Below are 22,628 nucleotides of genomic sequence, written 5' to 3'. Positions count from 1 at the left end.
TCTGTGCATTGGCCTTGTAAATAAGGATGGGCTAAAAAACAAAAAAAGGCTTTTAAATCTTTATTTAAAATTCAACCATTTGATCTACAGGTTGAAAATGTCAAGACATGAAGTCAGGGTTTTATTGATCTCAGGCATCTACTCAGCTCTGGGTAGGCCATGAGGCTGAGAAAATGTCTGGGAACTTGAGCACCAGTGCTGGCTTCAGAGCTGCAGCTGCACTCCTGGCTGCTGTGATAGGGGCTGCGACAGCATCTAGCTTACAGAGCATCCTGGGGAAATCAGGAGTGGAAATGAACCACAAATTCTTTGCCTGCCTTCAGCAGCAGGCTCTTCGGCTGGCAAGGTTACAGGGCAGGCCATGACAGCAGGGTGTGACAGGGATTCCTGTACTGAGGTGCAAGTCTCCCTAGAAAATGAAACAGGAGGGTCATTGAAATACCAAAGTTGGACCTGTGCCTCCTACTGCAGATGGAGACCCAGTTCCATAACTAAGTGAAGCCCAAACATGCCATGGGGAAGCGTAGGTAGGGGCAGAGGTTTGAAGTCCAGGGTCTCCATCTGCAGGGGCAGCACGGTAGCCTTGTGGATAGCACAATTGCTTCACAGCTCCAGGGTCCCAGGTTCGATTCCAGCTTGGGTCACTGTCTGTGCGGAGTCTGCACATCCTCCCCGTGTGTGCGTGGGTTTCCTCCGGGTGCTCCGGTTTCCTCCCACAGTCCAAAGATGTGCAGGTTAGGTGGATTGGCCATGATAAATTGCCCTTCGTGTCCAAAATTGCCCTTAGTGTTGGGTGGGGTTACTGGGTTATGGGGATAGGGTGGCGGTGTTGACCTTGGGTAGGGTGCTCTTTCCAAGAGCCGGTGCAGACTCGATGGGCCGAATGGCCTCCTTCTGCACTGTAAATTCTATGATAAAAAAAATCTCTTCTTTTTCTGACAGCCAAGGGAATCACATTGGCGCAGTGCAAACCAAAATCTACACTAATATATCTATCATCAAAGTAAAAAACAACACTTAAACCTGTAAAAGGAGGAAGTAACTTATTTATACATTCACACAATACCTTTCAAGATCTCAAGGCATCCCATAAGATTTAATGTAGGAAAGGTGGCAGCTGATTAGTGTGCAGCAAGGTATCACGATCAGCAGTGCAATAATGACTAAATAATCTGCTTCAGTGGTGTTGGTTAAGGGGTAAATATTAGAATCATAGAATTTACAGTGCCGAAGAAGGCCAATCGGCCCATCAAGCCTGCACCGCGTCTTGGAAAGAGCACCCTACTTAAGCCCAAGCCTCCACCCTATCCTCATAGCCCAGTAACCCCACCAAACCTTACAACTAAGGGCAATTTAGCATGGCCAATCCACCTAACTTGAACATTTTTGGACTGTGGGAGGAAACTGGAGCACCCGGAGGAAACCCACACAGGGAGAACATGCAGACTCCGCACAGACAGGGACCCAAGCCAGGAATCATATCTGGGACCCTGGCGCTGTGAAGCAACAGTGCTAACCGCTGTGCTAATGTGCCAATATTGGCCAGGACACCAGCAAGACTTCCCCTACTTTTCTTGAAATACAGCCATAGAATCTCACATCCACCCGAGAGAGTAGTCGGGGTTTAACTGAGTGCCATACAGTCTTATAGCAAATGGTGAAAACTTACAAAAAATTAAAAGCCATGGCCGTTCTGATGGGAACATCTTACTCATTTAAAAAGAATAACCTCTCTCACTCTGTCCCGTTGCCGGTGGTCCCCAGCTTTCTGCTGCCTGACTGTCTCTCTAGGTCTGTGCTCGGTTTTTCAAAAAGCCTCTCAAGCAAATCAATAAATTAAGAATTCATCAAGATTAAGGTGCAAAATATCTTGAATAAAAAATTATAGAGAAGGTTCTATACAGAAACAGTCCATACTCAATAGCAAAGTCTTCTTTCAATTGTATAGAACTTTGGTTAGGCCTTACCTCGAGCAGTGTGTGCAGTTTTGGTCCCCTTACATTAGAAAGGATATTATTGCCATAGAGGGAGTGCAATTAAGGTTCACCAGACTTGTTCCCGGGACAGCAAGACTCTCCTATGAAGAGAGATTGGACCTGCATTGTCTTGAGTTTCGAAGATGAGAGGTGATCTCAGTGAAACCTACAAAGTATTTAAAGGAATGGACAAGGTAGATGGCAGTAAGAAAGTTTCCCCCCTGGCTGGGAGTCTAGAACCAGGGACACAATTTCAAAATAAGGGAGAAGTCACTTTGGACTGGGATGAGGAGAAAGTTTTTACTCAGAGGGTTGTGAATCTTTGGAATTCTCTCCCCAGAAGGCTGTGGAAGCTCAGTCATTGAATATATGTAGAGACTGACAGACTTCTAAATAGCAATGACATAAAGGGATAGGGGCGTAGTGTGGGAAAAAAGGCATTGAAGTGCATGATCAGCCATGATTGTATTCAAATACAGAGCAGGCTCGATGGGCTGAGTGGCCAGCTATGTTCCTTATTTGGACAAACTAGTTCATGTTTCCAAATGAGCCCCCTCCCATCCCACTTTATCTACCATAAGCATATCCTTCTATTCGTTTCTCCCTCGTGTTTATGTAGCTTCCTTGTGAATCCATCTATATTATTTACCTCAATTACACCCTGCGGTAGTGAATTCTACATACTAACCACTCTCTGGGTAAACAAACGCCTTGCTGAATTCTTAATGATGACAAGAAATTCAGAGCAATTCATGGTTTTCTTTTCATTTTCATTCATCAACTGCTTTTCACTGCCATCTCCTCACTGACATTTCCTTTCTCCTTACATTTCCCCATTTACTGTCACCATTCATACATTCTGATCCCTAACCTGCCATCTCAATGCCTTGCTTTCTTCTCTCCTGCTGGTTTAGCACAGGGCTAAATAGCTGGCTTTTAAAGCTTACCAAGGCAGGCCAGCAGCACGGGTTCAATTCCCATACCAGCCTCCCCGAACTGGTGCCAGAATGTGGCGACTAGGGGCTTTTCACAGTAACTTCATTTAAAGCCTACTTGTGACAAGCAATTTTCATTTAATTTCATCCCTTTGCCCTACGTGCTCCCCACTTGCTTCCAATTCCAACCCAAGTCTCATTGTCCCAGGCATCCCTTCTCTTAACAGTCCACTGGAGGTGTCGTTTCCAGGTCCCATATTCAGAGTTGGCAATCAACAATGGGCCTAGCAACTGATCCAAGCAATTTGTCACTGGGCTGAGGAGCAAGATGGGGACAGTCAAGGTTGTATCGTTCTGCTCATTTCTAACCACAGGTACAAACAATGTCCACAGAAATGTCTGATAAAGCTGACGTCTGTGCGGAATGCAGGTTATAGAATCATGAAAAGAATCTGCATTTCTTTAACATACTTCACAGCCTCAGAAGTCTCAAAGCACACTATAGCCAATGAAGTGCAGACACCACTGCAACGAAGGAAACAGAACAGCCAATCTATGCACCGCAAGCTCCCACAAACAGCATAGCTGGACAATAGGTATTAAGGAACCGCCAGTTGCTGAAACATCTTCCCTATGTATACTGTTCATCTGTCTAGAGACACAACTTAGACAGGGCCATTTAGGTAGTTTCCTTACTAAAAACATACTTTAACATAGCTCATGCCCAAGCTACTTTCTGTGGAAAAAATGGACAAAGAATTTAAAACTAGAGTGGAACAACACATGAAGTAAAGAAAGATGCAAGAGTATAAGGAAAGCAGTCCAGTGGGATCAGTTTTGTATTGTTCAAACAAAAAAAACCAGACATAATAAGCCAAATGGGCTCTTTTTGTGTATAATCTTTGCATTAAGGCCCAAGGCTACAAAAGACATTGAGTAAAGGGCTATTTAATGTTAAAGTCTCTGATACAACACACTCCTCAGCAACAACTTGTATTTTATAGCATTCAGGAATATGAAGGAAAAGAGATGGAAGAGAAATGGACAATAACAATGTATATAAAAGCAAATTACTGTGGATGCTGCAATCTGAAAACAAAACAGAAAATACTGGACAATTGACAAAGGGTCACTCAGACTCAAAACGTTAGCTCCCTTTTCTCTCCACAGATGCTGTCAGACCTGCTGAGATTGTTCAGTATTTTCTGTTAACAACAATATACAAGTGGCCGAGGAAGCTTAATTGAAAAGAAGGGTTCTGAGAAGGCTTTTGAAGAAGGAATGGAGAGGCAGAGGAGTTTAGGGAGGGAGAGCTCGCTGATAGTTCTACACCAAAGGTGAGGCAAAGGGAAGAAGGATACACAAAAGGCCACGGTTGGAGAGGTAAAGAACGTGGAAAACCTAAAGCTGGATGAGGTTACACATTGTAGGTGGAGCTCTGAAGATGATGGAACAGGGAACCAATGTGGCTCCACAAGGGCAGGTGGAATAGGGCACAGAGAATAGAACATCTTGAAGTATTTGGCATTCTAATAGGATGAAGGGTGGGATGTTACTGAGACAGACAGTGGGAAAATCATACATTGAGAGATCCTGGGCGGGATTCTCTGAGCCCCCCGCCGGGCAATCGCTGCAACCGTGCCACGCCGCCCCGACGCCGGCATGCGATTCTCTGAGGAGCAGAGAATCGGCGCCATTTTCGCCGGCGCTGTCCGTCTCCAGGCCGCCGATTCTCCGGCCTTGATGGGACGAGCGGCCACGCCGAAACGGCAGAGTCCCGCCACAGTGTCGGGGGACGGCCTGTGGGGGGGTTGGCTCCTTCACCGAGGGGGGGCCTCCGATCACCGGGCCGGCCTCTCCAGCCCCGGCCCTATTTTGTTACGCAGCTGACCCCTGAACCCCGGCGCCATGTTGCATCGGGGCCGGCACATTGAGGAAGTCCCCCGTGCATGCGCGGGTTGGGTCAGCACCACTGCGCATGCACAGGTTGGCGCGACGCCCAGTTGGCGCCGGGAAGGGAGGCTGGAGTGGCGTGAACCGCTCCAGCGCCGTGCTGGCCTCCTGTGGGGGCCAGAATCGGTAGTGCCCTCGCCCGTTTCGCGCCGTCGTGAAATGCGACGGCGTTCACGACAGCGCGGACACTCTGCCTCCATTTCGGAGAATTCCACCCCTTGGACTTGGACTTGACATCTTAATGATGGACGAGAATATGGTTGCTCAGTCAGCTGTGGGGTGAACAAGATACCAATGTCTTTTATTTTTCAACCTAGGGCAGCACGGTAGCACAAGTGGTTAGCACAAGTGGTTAGCACTGTGGCTTCACAGTGCCAGTGTCCCAGGTTCGATTCCCTGCTGGGTCACTGTCTGTGCAGAGTCTGCGCATTGTCCCCGTGTCTGCGTGGGTTTCCTCCAGGTGCTCCACTTTCCTCCCACAGTCCAAAGGCATGGGGTGCGATTCTCCCAAAGGGGGACAAAGTCCCGACGCCGAAGTGAAAACCGGAGTGTTTCACTCCGGCGTCGGAGCCCGCTCCCAGCCCCTATTCTCCCGTCCCTGGGGAGCTAGGAGCAGGGTCGCGTATTTTATGCGCGCTGTGCCTTGGGGCCGCGTAAAAAGCAGCGCCGCGTAAATGACCCGGCCGGCGTCGCGTAAATAAAGTCACCCGTGCATGCGCGGTTGCCATCCTCCCCGAGGCAGCCCCGCAAGAAGATGGTGGATGGATCTTGCGGGGCGCCGGAGGAAAGGAGGTCCTCCTTTAGAGGTCGGCCCGCCGATCGGTGGGCCCCGATTGTGAGCCAGACCCCATCGGAGGCCTCCCCCGGTGAAGGAAACCCCCCCCCGCGTTCCCGCCGGCAGCGACCAGGTGTGGACGGCGCGGCGGGAACCTGTCGTGTCGGAGCGGCCGCTCGGCCCATCGGGCCGGAGAATCGCCGTTGTGAGTGTCTCGGGCAATTCTCCGGCTGGCACGGCGCAGAACTCGACGGGGCCGTTCTCGCCGGTTGGGAGAATGGCGGGACGGCGTCGCCCGATATAATGGCGCCGCCGGCGATTCTCCCAACCAGAACGGCCTCGGAGAATCGCGCCCATGATGTGGAGATGCCAGCGTTGGATTGGGGGTGAGCACTATAAGAAGTCTTACAACACCAGGTTAAAGTCCAACAGGTTTGTTTCCAATCACAAGCTTTTGGAGCACTGTTCCTTCCTCAGGTGAATCTGTATTGATACATGGTGGTACAGTGGTTAGCACTGCTGCCTCACAGCGCCAGGGTCCCAGGTTTCATTCCCCGCTGGGTCACAGTCTGTGCGGAACCTGCACGTTCTCCCCGTGTCTGCGTGGGTTTCCTCCGGGTGCTCCGGTTTCCTCCCACAGGCCAAAGACGTGCAGGTTAGGTGGACTGGCCATGATAAATTGCTCTTTGTGGCCAAAAAGGTTAGGAGGGGTTGGTGGGTTACGGGGATAGGGTGGAAGTGAGGGCTTAAGTGGGTCGGTGCAGACCCGATGGGCCGAATGACCTCCTTCTGCATTGTATGTTCTATGTTCTCTGTTCTAATCAGTGGTCAGCAAAGGGATGGGTTAGAGGTAAGGGAGTGAAGCTGATAATAGGTCCTGCAAGCTGTGATAGTGGTCTTCCCGATGTTAACTTAATGGAAACTTCATTCATCTATAGTTATGTAAAAGGGTATTCTGAAAGCATAGAGGTGATCATGGGGTCGAGGTGCTGGATGGATGGTGCCAATAAAGATATGGAAATTAACCTGTGTCTGCAAATGCTGTCACAGATGGGTACTTATATGAGGAAGTAGAGCAAGCAAATGGTGGGTCCTTAGGAGCACTTCACAAGAAAACAATGCCGGATTGGAAGAGGGATGGAAATACTGTTGGATGAATTGAAATGGTTTTCCATGAAGACAGTGCTACAAAGCTGGGAAAAAGTGGACAGATGGTAAAAGAGATTGATACCGTTAACCACTTGTTAAATTTGTCAGGGAGTTGAAGAAGGAGTACTAAAGTCATCTTTGATATTTTCCATATTGGGGATAGGCTATAAATGCTTAGTTTCAACAGCCTATGTCATGAACAAAGTAAAATGAAACAGACAAGAAAACATGCCACAGTAATGGCAGGAAGGAAGACTAAAAAAAGAGAACTGAAAGGAGTAATAAGCAAAACTAGAAAATGACACTGCAAAGAAAAAGGAAGGAATGGAGAAAAAAAGCAAATTAAACCAAAGAAATACAAGAAGTTAGCAAAAAGTAATGAGAACTGAAATGGGGAAGGAAACAGTAAAATAAATTGGAATACAAAAGGTAGCTAGATGTTGTCAAAAGTCTATGCCATTATTTTAGATCGCAATCTTAGCAACACAAGCTGACAGGCTGCAAATGGTGCAATCGCTTAGTATCTTTGCAAAGTGGGTAAGGCTGCAACAAGTCTTTTTTTTTCTTATTCTTTCACGGGATGTGGGCATCACTAGCTAAACCAGATATTTTGTTGCTTGTCCCTAATTGCCCTTCAGAACAGCAAGTGGCATTCCTCCGGTGACCTTTGTGTAGAAAATATCCCACGGCTTTTTTTGGTGAGAATCAAACAATAAATGAAGGTGGTCATTTTGGAGTGTGCGCTCTTCATATCTACTAAATAAATTCAGTTCCTGAGTGCAAAATATTGGGAAAAGGGACAGGAACCAGTTGCACTGGCTTTCCACCACTTTCCAGAGCTTTCCTGTGGACCCCATCAAGACAAGCATTTAAATTGGTTGAACTGGCCTGCAGCTCATTTTCCTGCAGCTGCTCTGAGCAGGCACTAACTTGGAAGTCTGTCCAGTAGAAGCCGATAGTCAGCCTTGCGTCTGACAATAGGAGGAGCTGAGAGGAGCAGGCAGCATGTCATGGGGAAGCCAAGAATGGCAGCGAGCCACATCTTCCCCCTCTGCAGTCAGTTTCTGTCCTTGAAACCTTCTGCCGACTGATTTTGGATGATATCCAGAAGACCCCAAAGCCACTGGCTATTAATGCTTCAGGCGTAACAAGCTGGATGTCTGCTCCAATGTTAGGCCCAAAGTTCAGGTACACCCAAGCAAAGGAAAGAAAGAAAATATTATCTTTGTGTTAACAAAGAAAGCCTTTCATTGATCTCGAAGGCCCAAGCTTCTAGATAACAAGAATGCAATTTGTTATCAGGCAGAACACCAAGGCACATCTGGAATTGAATGGCAAGGACAGATAAAATACATTCTATCTCAGTACAACAAAAGCAGTGGTTAGTCCCGCTTGTCTAGAGACAAGGAAGTACAAGTCAAATAGATTAACAGTAGTGCAGACACTAGTATAGAATACAGTTTCAACACCAAACTTTCGCAATTCTTCAGAAAAGACAGTTGCTTACATTTGGCAACATTTCCATCTGCATATGGTAATATTTCGCAAACTTAAAGGACAAAATGGTTTAGCGCACTCCTCTAATTCTTTCCTTCCCTTGGAAGAATTACATTTTGTGGAATTCTTTAAAATTAAAAGTGACTTGGTTTGGGGAATAAAAACAAAGTTTGAATCAAAATCTCATTATCTGAAACTTTAATATCTAAAAACAAAGACTATTTCGGGAAAAAGTGCTTACTGAACAGTCTCCAAAAAACCTAAGGCGTGATTGACTGGCCTCGTTACGTCTGACCCAGTGACTCGACGAGGCCATTAAATCGATATTTGCGACGCTCGGAACACCTCGTGAGATCAAACGAAATTCTCCCGAGGCCCGGAAACGAACGCCTGTGCCTGGGAGACCTCGCCATGGCGCCGTTTAGCACTAGTCCACCCAAATGGGGGTATCCCAGGGCATCGGAGACCCCCAGGTGGTCGGTCTTGGGGCAGGATAGTACCCAGGCACTCCTGCTAGCACCCGTAAAGCTTGGCGCTACCAGCCTGGCACCTTGGCAAGCCATTCAGGCAGTGCCACCCAGGCATCCTGGCAGGGCGCCCAAATGGCACTGACAGGCTGGCAGGGGCATTGCCAGGGTGCAGGCTGGCAGCGCCAAGGTGCCAGGTTGCCCTTGCCAGGGATTAGGCCCAGAGGTGCCCTGCCCTTAAGAGGTGGGATGAGGGGGGTTCGAGAGATATGGGTGGCATTGACAGTGCTCATCCTGCATTGCCGAGGAGACCAGTTTAATAGCACGGTTATTCTCACCACTGCAGGCCCCAAGAAAACCCCGCTGTACACTCCCAAACGGTGCTTATTTTTTGCGCATTAAATCGCATCTGTGGAGTGGTTCAAAGTTGCTCAACCTGTTCCCAGAAGCAAAATTTGAGTCATTTAATTTCAAGGAACTGGTCAGCGGGCAGGAAATAAAATTGCAATAAGCTCATGCAACATCTAATATACTGTCAAGAAAATTTATTGCTTCTAGCACAACCACTTTTGAAACGCAATCTGAATTGACAGGATGCTATTGCAAAATCCATTGTATCAGTTGCACTTTGAGATATTAAACCGAAGACCATTCTAAGATCCTGTTGCCAGGTTTTCAAGATGAGCAAAGGAGCTATCACCATGTCCTGGCTAATGTTTATACTTACATCAACGTCAAAAGTGCAAATTAGCTGGTCATTATTACATTGCTGTCAGTGGAATTTTACTGTGCACAAATTGGCTGCTGCGTTTCCTACACTTCAAAAGTACTTCACTGACCATGAAACCTTTTGTGCTGTCCTGAGGTCGATAAAAACACTTTCTAAATGCAAGCCTTTCTTTCTTTAAATGTGGAAAGGAAACTTATTAACCAGGTTCATGATCCATTTCCAATTGGGAAAAATTGAATTGATCAACTCACCAATAAATTGTCACAGATTCCACTGGCTATTTTTCCTAGGGTATTGGCATCCAATGGTGCTATGACCATTAGATCTGCCCACCGCCTCAGATCTATGTGCAGGACAGGATCTGACCTTTGCTTCCACATCTAAAGGGAACAAAACATATTATAAATGACAGCAATACTGTACGATAGATGCTATAGAACAAGACAAAGCTATGTGACATTCATTTTTACAATGGTCTTGCACAGAATTAGATCACAGCCAAGAAAAGACACATTGAGCATGAGGATGTGCACGCTATAATTTGGGGCCCAGGAGATATACAAGTGAACTAGAACTGCATAGAAATTTCACACTGCTGGCTCCATCTTGAATGAAAGTATTAGTGATGATATATAAGGGGAACTCATCTTTCATACCCATCAACATCTCTCTCAATTGAAAAGTAACAAACAGGAACCAAAATTATGAAAATAATTCTAATTATGCACATTTATGTGCAGGATACTAGAGTGGATGAAGAGCCACTCATTTGTCGATTTTTAAAATTTTAAAGTCAGAGTTTATTAAATTTTTTGGCACCAGAGACAGCCTTGGACTCCATAAGCAACCTTCTTCAGCCACTGTGTGAGCAGTTCCCATGGGGCTTACTAAATTGGCACTCAAACTTGTAGACATACAAGTCAATATGTGCAAAATGTGGTTACCTACACAAGTTCCATGTTGAATAAAAGCCCAAAATGTAGCCAAGATTGAAGTGGGAGGAAGGACAGGACCAGGCAGGCAATTTTTATTACCAACCCAATGCTGAACCCGTCCAGCAATGTGAACAAGCCCATAGGCAGGAGGAATTCTGAATGCTGATAGATGAGAAACAAATGTCACTCCTCCATATACCAAGGGCTAGTCAGACTGACCCACTGTGGATAAGAGAATTGTTACGAGTGTTCCTCAGCTTCAGTTGCTAGACATGGTCTATTCTAATTTATGATTGAACAAGGGACATTTCTGTGAATGGAACTTCATGCTTTTTTGCAGATTCCCTCGAGTGGATTTGTTGAAGGTTAGGCAACTTAATAAAATCAACTTGAGGCAATATACTAAAATGACCAAGCTTTGTGAAGAAAGATTTTGTTCATATTTTCTTTTAATTCACTGGGTAGTTTAATAAAATATGTGCATTTGATCGCAGAGGGGAAACAATGGGAGAGATTTTTCATTTCATTATTGATGTTCCTCATAATATAGACACCTGGGCTCTGTTAGAAGTGGAGAATGGCCAAAGGAACACGAGGAGAAATTCACTGCTTGTAGAGAGAGAAATGTTAACATTAGCGTTTGATGAGGAATGCTTAGGTACCCGATCGTGCTTAAGTGGTCCGGTCACTGGCTTAATCAGGCTGAACCTCTTTATCCATGGGGGAGATGAGATTTGTCCTGTATCTAATGCAACAACAGCGTAGCCTAGCAAATCATAAACACACCCTCTTGTAATTTATATTGAACAGTTGCATGTTCTTCAATTTCTTGGGTGTACATAGCAAAAACTTAGTGAGGCAAGAATGGATATGAATGATCAAACTGCTTTATTTCCCAGTCAGCTGAACAAACCCAAACAATTATGATCAGACCCCCTATTGTAACACATCACCCTGATGTAATAATATAAAAATAATAAATACGCTACACCACTTCAGGAAGTCCTCAAGTTGCAAGTCCTCTATTGCAAATGAATAGATCTGTTGCAAATACAATGGGGGATTGTCTGCGTGCTGTGTTTCTGGGGGGCGACCGGAAGATCCGGCTGGCGTGAACGGACGGAAAGGAGTGTGAATAATTACTTAAATTTCAAATTATCTTTAAATGTTGCCAGAGCACTGGTTTTGACACTCCATATGATGGCTACTTTCCAACTTCAAGCCCTGTTGTCTTATAAGTTTAACTTCTTGAGAGCTCAACTTTGCTCAACAGTGCTATTGAACATATTACACCGAGGGCCCCATTATTAGCATCGTCTGAAATTCCAAAATATGACAAGGAACTACTTGAGAGCATTTAATAGGATTGTATTACATGCAGATTTCTATTCATATATTGACAGAAGTATTTGTTCAAGATAAAATGTCATTGGAATAAAATAATTAGCTTTTTAAATAGAATACAATTGGCTGTACATTGGAGGGGCTGGTCTGCTCATTTTCTTAACATAATTTCTTAAATAATGAATAAAGAATAATTACCTCCCACTCATCTGAGTCACTATATATTTTCGCAGGGACATCTTTGGAGTCATAAAAGTGCTTTGCATGCTCTGTGGTCACCACTATTACTTCAACCTTCAGAAAAGGAAGACAGTAAAAGACAATTTATTATATGGTGTTGCATACCAATCGGAAAGAAAGTACATAAGAGAATGGTTTCTAGGATAAATAACAGGGTTTTCATTTCAGACCAATGACAGCATATGTCTCATCGCTTTGGCTGGTGCAAGCAAACTTCTGCTTCCCAAGGGGTTTTTCACAGGAAGAACACACATCGACCGTGGCATTCAAAACTTTAACTGTTTCTCTCTCCACAGATGCTGCCTGACCTGCTGAGTTTTTCCAGCATTTTCTGTTTTATTACACATCTACTATGCTTCTAATTTACTGCACCTAAGGTTAATCGCATTCTCAATCACTAGAATGGAGTTGGGATTGGCTTACTTGGTCTCCATGAAACCACAGTACCATCAAAAACAGAAGTAAATTTACATCGTAAAAAAAATAAATGTTTCACTTCAGCAACAAGTGAAAGTTGAATAGGGGTTATGATATTGGTACTAATAATCCAGAGGCAAGGAACTAATCATCTAGTGACGTGAGTTCAAATCTCACTGAGGTAGTTGGGGAAATTTGAATTCAGTTCACTAAAACATAATATAATAAAGTTAGTGACAGACATGACGACCATGAAACTACTAGATTGCTATAAAAATCCAACAAGTTGACTAATGTCCGCTAGGGAAATCAATCTGCCGTCCTTACCTGGTTTGGTCAACTGCTCTTTGAAATAATCTAACATGCCTCTCGGTTGTCTCAATTATTTGATTTGATTTATTGTCACATGTACCGAAGTACAATGAAAAGTATTTTTCTGTGGCCGAGGAACGTACACATTATGTACATAGACACAAGAATAATCAACAGGGATCATTGCCAAATGGTAGATCGACAAAACGGTGATTGGTTACAGTGTGGAACAAGGGGCCAAACAAAGCAAATACATGAGCAAGAGCAGCATAGGGCGCCGTGAATAGTATTTTTACAGGGAACAGATCAGTCCAAGAGGGAGTCGTTGAGGAGTCTTGCAGCTGTGGGGAAGAAGCTGTTCCTATGTCAGAATGTGCGGGTCTTCAGACTTCTGTACCTTCTGCCTGATGGAAGGGTCTGGAAGAAGGCAATGCCTGGGTGGGAGGAGTCTCCGATAATGCTGTCTGCCTTCCTGAGGCAGCGAGTGGTGTTTACAGAATCAATGTGTGGGTGGCAAGTTTGTGTGATGCGTTAGGCTGAGTTCACCACTGCAGTTTCTTGCGATTTTGGACTGAGCAGTTGCCATACCAGGCTGTGATGCAGCCGGATAGGATGCTCTCTATCGCAATTAGGGGTGGGTAATAAAAGTTGAGTTTGCCAGAGGCATCCAGACCCCATAAATGAATAAAGCCAACATAACCCTTTATGAGCCATAGCCAGCTGAAGCCAATTTAAATAGCTAGAGATCACAAATTTTATTTTTGAAGTGCAGTCACTGTTTATGAAAGCAAAATTAGGTAGATGGTTCACGCAAAGTACGTTAGCATACACACAGAATGGATTATTGAGCAAATAAGATTTCTGATTGTGATGGCTGAGGGAGGAATGTTGACCAGGACATCAGAAGTCTTCTTTGAATGAGATCTTTCAAATCCAATTGAGAAAGTCATTGTGACTGTGATTGCACTTGAAAGGGTGAAGGGGATAGACTCAACAGGATGTAGCTGGGCTGGAGTATTTTAGCTATGAAGAGAGTCTGGATAGGCTGGAGTTGTTCTCCTTAGAGCAGAGAAGGCTGAGGGGGACCTAACTGAGGTGTACAAAATTATGAAGGACATAGTTAGGGTAGATAGGAAGAAACTTTTCCCTTAGTTGAGGGGTGGGTAATGGGCAGGAGATTTAGAGGGGATTTGAGGAAAAACCTTTCACCCAGAGGGTGATGGGAATTTGGAACTTACTGCCTGAAAGGGTGGTAGAGGCGGGAATATTTAAGAAGCCACAGCATGCAAGGCTACAGACTAAGTGCTAGAAAATGGAATTAAAATAGATAGTTGCTTGATGGCTGGAACAGACAGGATGGGCCGAAGGGCCACTTTCTGTGCTGCAAAACCCTATGGCTCTATAAAGGAAATGGCATTTAAGTGGAAAAATAGCAAAATTCTTATGTGCAACACTCCATTATGCATGTCACAAGAATGCAAGGTGGCATGTGAAGATGGATATATTCCCCAAGAAATATTGCCAGAGTCGAACGTGCACAATAACAAAATTCATCCTTGTGTGGGGGAAAGAAAATACCCTTGAGGTTCATCAAAGTTAGTCTGCATACAATACATAATTCTTTAAGGTTCATTTTTCCAATAAACAAAAAGTTGCATTAAATTTCTGTATCTGAGATAGCTCAATAAACGAGCAAGTAACTGCTTTCTCATAGACCATAGCCTTCCTCCCTCCTGCCACACAGTCTTTTTCCCACAGCTATTATCTTACTGATCTCCAGGTGTCATGAAACGTTTCGAGAGTTTTTCTTTAACACCACTGCATTAAACAAAACACTTTCATTTTATAACTGATCGCAGCTCAAGCACATTTCTACTGTAACTGTTAAGAAATTTGCCACATGCAAAGGGCCTTTCCTACACTTCACAACACTTGCCCAATGGCTTATTCGGAACGTGTGTTAAATGATGTAATTTTTAATTATTTAGATACAATTGTCTCGGGATCAGCCTGTGCCCCAATCATGGAGTTGGGGAAGGAATGGGATTAACAATGGGAAAGTGTTTCACTCACAGGAAGGATCATCTAATCGGTTGATATAAGTCTATTCATTCTCCAACTGACACCACATATGAAGTAACGTGAGGATGGAGATGTTGGCCAACTAAAGGCAAGAGTGTGGGGGTGGGACAGCGGGAGATCATGTAATGACAGCTGCAGGAATGCGCCCAAGCAAACTTCGCTTTCCAGGAGTTTAAACTTACAAAATATGACGAGCACAGTACTGATGAATTTTCACGTTAGCAAAAATTGTGGGGCTCCTTGAACACGATAGAAAAGAAAGTTCCAATCTCACTCTTCCTGTTCCTCAGTGTATATTGAACATCTTATTTAAACAGCGTGGGAGATTTCCTTGTAAATGCTTCCCTGAACTAAAATCAGGTCAACTGTTCGTTCACCTCATTGCTGTGGGTAAGGGTTGCTTTTGAGCTGAGGTGAAAAAAAGGGTAGAATTTTCATCAGTCTTTCAAACCCAGTCAGTCTTCCTGTATAGGTTTGAAATCAAAGAGGAAAATAGTAAGATCATCTGTGAAAGGTGGAGAAAAAAGCCTGGCACGAAAATGACATCAAATACTAGGCTATCATTTGGTTAAAAATACTCGTTTGATTTACCATAGTTGTTGAAATCAAAAGAGTGCCCTATTATTTTAAACTGCAGTGTCGAAAGACTTATAAAAATATATCATTAAAGTTCAAAGAAACTGTCTTCATGTGCACATATTCCAGAGGAATTTAATGGCTTCATCCAACTGTAAGGATGCGAAAATTCTAATTTGAACATAAAGCATATCATAGAATTTACAGTGCAGAAGGAGGCCATTCGGCCCATCGAGTCTGCAACGGCTCTTGGAAAGAGCACCCTATCCAAGGTCAACACCTCCACCCTATCCCCATAACCCAGTAACCCCACCCAACACTAAGGGCAATTTTGGACACTAAGGTCAATTTATCATGGCCAATCCACCTAACCTGCACATCTTTGGACTGTGGGAGGAAACCGGAGCACCCGGAGGAAACCCACGCACACATGGGGAGGATGGGCAGATATAACAGAGTGACTGCTACAAATTCTAACACATTTTACCCTATAAATCATACAGCCCAGGAGGAGGCCATTCGGCTTATTGTGCTTATGCTAGCTCCTTGAAAGGCCTATCAATTGGTCTCACACCCCTGCCTTTTCCCCATAGTATACATTTTCACTTCATGTTTATTCAATAACCTGTCAAAAGTTATTATTGCATCTGTTTCCAGTGCTCTTTCAGATGATACATTCCATGGGGGCAGTGGAGACGGCACAGGGGTGCGACGGGAGCCTCGGTGTGGGCCCCGATCAGAGACAACCATCGGTTTGTCCCAGGAAGGATGGACGGGGGGGTTTCAGAGCTGGCATCAGGCAGGGATCAGAAGAATGGGGGACCTGTTCATTAACGGGACGTTTGCGAGCTTAGGGGCGCTGGAGGAGAAGTTTGGGCTACCCCCGGGAAACGCTTTCAGGTACATGCAAGTGAGGGCGTTTGTGAGGCGGCAGGTGAGAGAATTTCAGCTACTCCCGGCACAGGGGATTCAAGATAGGGTGATTTCGGGCGTACGGGTCGGAGAGGGCAAGGTGGCGGCGATATACCAGGAGATGAAAGAAGAGGGGGAGGCTTTGGTAGAGGAGCTGAAGGGTAAATGGGAAGAGGAGTTGGGGGAGGAGATTGAGGAGGGCCTATGGGCTGATGCCCTAAGTAGGGTTAATTCCTCTTCCTCGTGTGCCAGGCTTAGCCTGATACAATTTAAGGTGCTTCATAGAGCGCATATGACGGGGGCGAGGCTGAGCAGGTTCTTTGGGGTGGAGGACAGATGTGGGAGGTGCTCAGGAAGTCCGGCGAAACATGTCCATATGTTTTGGTCATGCCCGGCACTGGAGGGGTTCTGGAGGGGAGTTGCGGGAACAGTATCTAAGGTGGTGAAAGTCCGGGTCAAGCCAAGCTGGGGGCTAGCACAATTTGGAGTCGTGGACGAGCCGGGAGTGCAGGAGGCGAAAGAGGCTGGTATTCTGGCCTTTGCGTCCCTAGTAGCCCGGCGAAGGATCTTGCTAATGTGGAAGGAGGCGAAGCCCTCCAGCATGGAGGCCTGGTTAAATGATATGGCAGGGTTTATCAAGTTGGAGAGGATAAAGTTTGCCCTGAGAGGGTCTGCGGAGGGGTTCTACAGGCGGTGGCAACCGTTCCTAGACCATCTCGCAGAGCGTTAGATGAAGGTCGGACAGCAGCAACAGCAACCCGGGGGGGGGGGGGGAGGGGGGGGGACATCGTTTGGGGGGGGGGGGGGAGGAAGAGGAGGGAGGGGGAGGGGGGTTTCTCTGGGGGGGCATTTGAGCAAGAAAACACATGAACCATCCGGAAACTGACATGTACGGGAAGACTCCAATGTACAAAGTTCTGTATATTATTGACTTACCATGTTCATGTCTTGCCACGCGAGTTCTCTTTCTTTTCTTTGTTACGGGGGGGTCTTTTATTTGTGGGTGGAAAATATTGTTGAAAAATTCTTAATAAAAACATTTTTTTTAAAAAAAGATGATACATTCCAGATTACAACTCTCTGCCCAGTAAAATTCTCATCTCTGGTTCTTTTGCGTCACCTTAAATTTGTGTCCTCCGGTTGTCGACTATTTTTTAAAAATTCATTCATATGGGCTGTTTAGCACAGGGCTAAATCGCTGGCTTTGAAAGCAAACCAAGGCAGGCCAGTAGCACGGTTCAATTCCCGTAACAGCCTCCCCGAACAGGCGCCGGAATGTGGCGACTAGGGGCTTTTCACAGTAACTTCATTGAAGCCTACTTGTGACAATAAGCGATTTTTTTAAAAAAAAATTAAATTATTGGCTAGGCCAGCATTTATTGTCCATCTTTAAGGCAGTGATGAGTTGCCTTCTTGGACCACTGCAGCCCATGTGCCAAGTTCATTCCTTTTTCAGAGGGCATTCAAGAGTCAACCACATTGCTGATGATCTGGAGTCACTTGTAGGCCAGACCAGGAAGGACATTAATCAACGAGATAGGTTTTTAATAACCATCGTTGAAGTGTTAATCGTTAGATAATCGACATCGATAGACTTCTAATCCCGGATTTCTCTTGATCTGCCATGGCGGGATTTGAACCCAGGTCCCCAGAGCATTACCGTGTCTCTGAATTACTAGTCCAACGACAATATCACTACGCCACCACCTTTTCTCTTCTGTCACTGGAAACAGTATCTCCTTACTTAGCTAGTCTATCAAAGCCTTCAAAATTTTGAACACCTTTGTTAAATTTCCCATTAGCTTCTGTTCCCTCAGGAAAATAACTTCTCTTGTCTCCATGTAACTGAACTCCCTCATCCCTGTAACTATTCTAATCAATATCTACATTCCCTTCAAAGTCTTGACATCTAAGGTGGGTGCCCAAAGCTGAAGAGAATACTCCAGATGGGACCGAATATCAGTGATTGAAAAGGTTTAGCTATCTTGCTTTTGTACCCTAACCCTCTGGTTATGGAGCTAAGAATTCCATATGTTAACAGCCTTATTAACTTGTCATGTGTCTGATTTGGTTAGTCATGAAACAACTGGTCCAGAGATGATTAAAAGGCATCAGATTTTTTTTCTTCAATTCACAGTTGTTTCAATATTTTCCTGGAACAATAATTGCTTTAAGAAGGCATTGGGAACACAATATGGACCTTATATGGGTCATCAGACAAATCAACTCTATACTCCCAGAACGCCTTGATCCACAGCAATTCACATACCACCACAACCAGTCCATAGTAGACGCTAGCTCCCTGGCCCTACACTTATCCCTGGAGCATTTCGACAAAAAGGACTCCCAAGTAGGACTCTGATTCATTGAGTACACCTTCAACACCATAATCCTAGCCAAGCTCATATCAAAACACCAAAACCTCGGACTTGGCTCCTCCCTCTGTAACTGGATCTTCAACTTCTTGATCCATAGACTACAATCAGTAAGAATAAACAACACCTCCTCTACCATAGTCCTCAATACCAGGGTCCCACAAGGCTGTGTACTTAGCCCCATATTATACTCCCGATACACACGACTGTGTGGCAAAATGTGGCTCCAAGTTTGCTGATGACATGACACTAGTGGGTCAGATCTCAAACAACGATGAGTCAGGGTACAGGAGGAAGACAGAGAACCTAGTGGTGTGGTGTAACGACAACAATCTCTCCCTCAGCAAAACTAAGGAGCTAGCCATTGACTTCAGGAAGCAAAGTATCGTGCACACCCCTGTCAGCATCAGTTGTGCCGAGGCAGGGATGGTTGACAGATTCAAATTCCTAGGTGTGCACATCACCAACAATCTGTCCTGATCCACCCAGGTTGGTGATACAATCAAGAAAGCACAACAGCAGCTACTTCCTCAGGAAATTAAGAAAGTTCGGCATGTCCACATTGACTCTTGCCAAATGGCTGCATCACAGCCTGGTATGGAAACTGCTTAGCCCAAGACCGTAAGAAACTGTAGAGTCGTGAACACAACCCAGTCCAGCACACAAACCCGTCTCCCATCCACTGACTTTGTCTACACCTCCTGCTACCTCCCACCCGGGTTATTCTCTCTTCCAACCTCTTCATTCGGGCAGGAGATACAAAAGTCTGAGAACACGCATTATCTGATTCAAAACAGCTTCTTCCCCACTGTTACCAGACTCCTGAATGACCTTCTTATGGACTGAACTGATCTTTCCACACGTCTTCTCTACGGAGTAGAACTACACTCCGTATGCTTCACCCGATGTCTATTGATTTACTTTGTGTATTTATTGTATGTCCTATGTTTTTCATGTATGGAACGATCTGTCTGGGCTGTTCGCAGAACAATACTTTTCACTGTACCTCGGTACACATGACAATAAATCCAAATCCAAACTAAAGATGGACTATAAATGCTGGCCTAGCCTGCTGTTTGTGAACTTGCTGCATTTGCGACGTTCAATAGTGAATACACTTCTAAAGTACTCCCTAACTGTTATGAGCTTCGGGACATTGAGATTGTGAAAGATGCCATATAAATGCAAATCTTTCTTCCTTTCTTGTAGAGATGCTGTTAGGGGTGGAGTTGCAAATCCAACTGTAATTAAACTAAAATAGGAACAGAACAGATGTGCAATAGTAATCTGTATCCGGCCAGGGGTTGAGTTCTCTGAACTGGATTTCTAACCACATGGGTGGAAGTTAATTAGGCAGATGAAACCGGAGAGTTGCCTGCCAGATTTGCAGACAGTCCTCCCCCCAAAAAACCTAAGATTTTAAAATTATTGACATAATACATCTTTAGATGTGCAAATACATTTGTTCGGCTGGTTAGGCTTTCCAAAGAGGGACAGTATGTACAAATAAGCCTGCCGTTCTATTTGATATACGGTCCACTGAAGTTGGGAGTATCTCACAGGAAAGGCAGCAGGTGGACCTTTCCCCCTTGAGGAAAAACAGGGAGAAATGAGTGGCAGCCACCAGTTAGGGACAGATTGGATGGCATTCATTTGTCCGCCTACCTCTTAAGTTACAATCAACCAAGTGAGGATGGGCAGGAGAACCATAATCTTAAGCAGATGCTTTCCACTATGCACACATCTGGTTTTCATTTTCTTCCTTGGGAAAGTAATTGCACTGAGAGAGAAAAGGCCCACAGAGGGCACTTAAGGACACTGAATAAGAGTTAGTGCTTTGAGGGGAATGAAAGACCCAAATTAAATTTTCTTTTAAAGTCCTCATGATAAAGTTATGTAACTGAATGAGTTTGGTATTTTATGTCAATAAAAAATGTTGTTTATTCCAAATGTATTAAGAACACCAACTTACATTGAGATAACATTGTGGTAAAAAAAACATGAGTGTCATCAAATATGACTTGATGCTGAGCTACAGATTTTGGGAAAGGTGACCAAAGAGGTAGGTTCTCGGCAATGTCTTAAAGCAGAAAAGAGAAGTGCAAATAATTAGGTTGGGACTGCTGAAGGCAAACCCACCAACAAGTGTTGATAATTGGGGGTGCTCAAGATGCCAATGTTGAAAAAAAATTAGCTACCATTCATATTTTTTCTTTTCCTATTAGACAAAGAGATTTTTAAAAAGCAGATTTCATATGAAACATAGTTAACTACAGAATATGTATCATCTGTTTGTATGTAGCACCCTCTAGTGATCTTTCTGTTCATTTCCTGGCTGGAGGTTCAATAAAAAGACAGAATCACAGAGCAGGTCAGTCCTGGAACTATTGGCTCAGGGACAAAGCACGATGTCATGGAGTTGTCAGTGTCATCTCTCTCCTCCAGAACTTCATCCACTTCCAGGTGGTAGGCCGACACAAGCCCCATCATTGAACAGTCCTCATTGCAATGTACACAAGTGATCCATGATGATAACTGCATTTATCTCCAAGGTAAAGAAAATGAAAGACTTGCATTTCGATGATGCCTTTCACAATCTCAGGACTTCCCCGAGCACTTTACCCCAATGAAGCACTTCTTGAAGTGTAGTTACTGCTATATTGTAGGAAATGTGGCCCTTGATTTTGTACACAGCAATCTCCCACAAGCAGATAATGGCTAGATTTAGTAATGTTGGTTAGAAGATAAATATTGGTTAGAATACTTGGAAGAACTCGCCTGCTTTGTCTAAAAATAGCACCATTGGATCTTTTACATCTGCGTGGCCAGAGGCCTTAGTTTAACGTCTCGTCTGAAAGACAGACCTCTGACAGTGCAGAATTTCCTCAAGCAGCATCACCCTCGATTTTGTGCTCAGCTTCTTGCAATGGAACCCACAACTTTCTGCCTCAGTGATGAGAGTGCTCAAAAGTGAGTCCTGGTTGACACTATAATCACATAGTTCAAGTCCTGAGATATGTGAAAACACCATGCGTATGAAAAGCAATAGATACTAGCAGAAATCATACACGTCTCCAAAGATACTTTAGGAACTTGAGGAAGCCAGCAGTAGTGGAACAAGTATTGATTGAACTACGTACAATACTCTGTCCACTCAGTAGCTCCCCCAATCCAGTCCTTGTTGGGACAACCAACAGCTCCTGGCCCTGTTTGGACTGGCTTTTACATGTAGATCTTTAACACGCTCCAGCTGGGTGGCCTCCGCCCCCTGGGAAGCTCATACTCCACGGGTCGCATAGGGAGATCGACAATGGTTTCCTCATGGGGGTTATGACTGATACAAAGAAGCATCTTTTCTTTGCTCCAATAAATTTTGAAAAGAGTGGAAGATTGCCAAATTCTACTCGCCTGACGAAGAAAACCAGATAAACTAATAAATTCTGATTCTTACAAGTCTCTGAATCCCATAAGACAGAATGAACCATTTAAATTGCATGAGCTAATTAGAGATAGACCGCATGGAAATGTAAAGGGCAAGGAATGATCGACAAATTTAATTGAATTTTTTCAGCAAATCATACTCTTAAGAGGTTATTTGGTTCTTTGAAAGTCTGTCCATTTAGAATCCGAGAATAAAATCATAGAATTCCTCCAGTGCAGAAAGAGGCCATTCGGTCCATTGAGTCTGCACCAACCCTGCAAAAGCCCACCCTACTTAAACCCAATCCACTGCCCTATCCTCGTAACCCCACCTAACCTTTGGACACTTAGGGGCAATTTAACATGGCCAATCCACCTAACCTGCACATCTTGGGACTATGGGAGGAAACCGAAGCGTCCAGAGGAAACCCACGCAGACACGTGGAGAATCTGCAAACTCCCATCACCAAGGTTGGAATCAAACCCGGGTCCCTGGCACTGTGAGGCAGCAGTGCTAACCACTGTGCCACCCC

At 44.7% G+C, this 22,628-nt stretch overlaps 1 protein-coding gene across 4 annotated transcripts in view; it reads right to left on the bottom strand.

The window, feature by feature from the left end:
* The window catches only part of ppcdc (phosphopantothenoylcysteine decarboxylase), a 198,325-nt gene that overhangs the window by 164,509 nt on the left and 11,188 nt on the right, over positions 1–22,628 (bottom strand). For 2 of the 4 annotated variants that reach the window (XM_072492921.1, XM_072492919.1), the window contains exons 2-4: positions 17,237–17,290; positions 11,960–12,055; positions 9,734–9,862 (exon numbers count right to left, since the gene is read on the bottom strand). In XM_072492921.1, coding sequence (XP_072349022.1) covers positions 9,734–9,862; positions 11,960–12,055; positions 17,237–17,245 — 234 coding nt within the window. In that variant the 5' untranslated portion in view covers positions 17,246–17,290. The remainder of the gene's footprint in view (positions 1–9,733; positions 9,863–11,959; positions 12,056–17,236; positions 17,291–22,628) is intronic. The other 2 variants (XM_072492918.1, XM_072492917.1) reach the window with 1 other exon arrangement.

This window comes from Scyliorhinus torazame, chromosome 30 (assembly GCF_047496885.1).
Source record: "Scyliorhinus torazame isolate Kashiwa2021f chromosome 30, sScyTor2.1, whole genome shotgun sequence".
Classification (NCBI taxonomy): Eukaryota; Metazoa; Chordata; class Chondrichthyes; order Carcharhiniformes; family Scyliorhinidae; genus Scyliorhinus; species Scyliorhinus torazame.
Note: the sequence above shows the minus strand (reverse complement) of the source record. Positions and strands in the feature narration are given on the sequence as shown.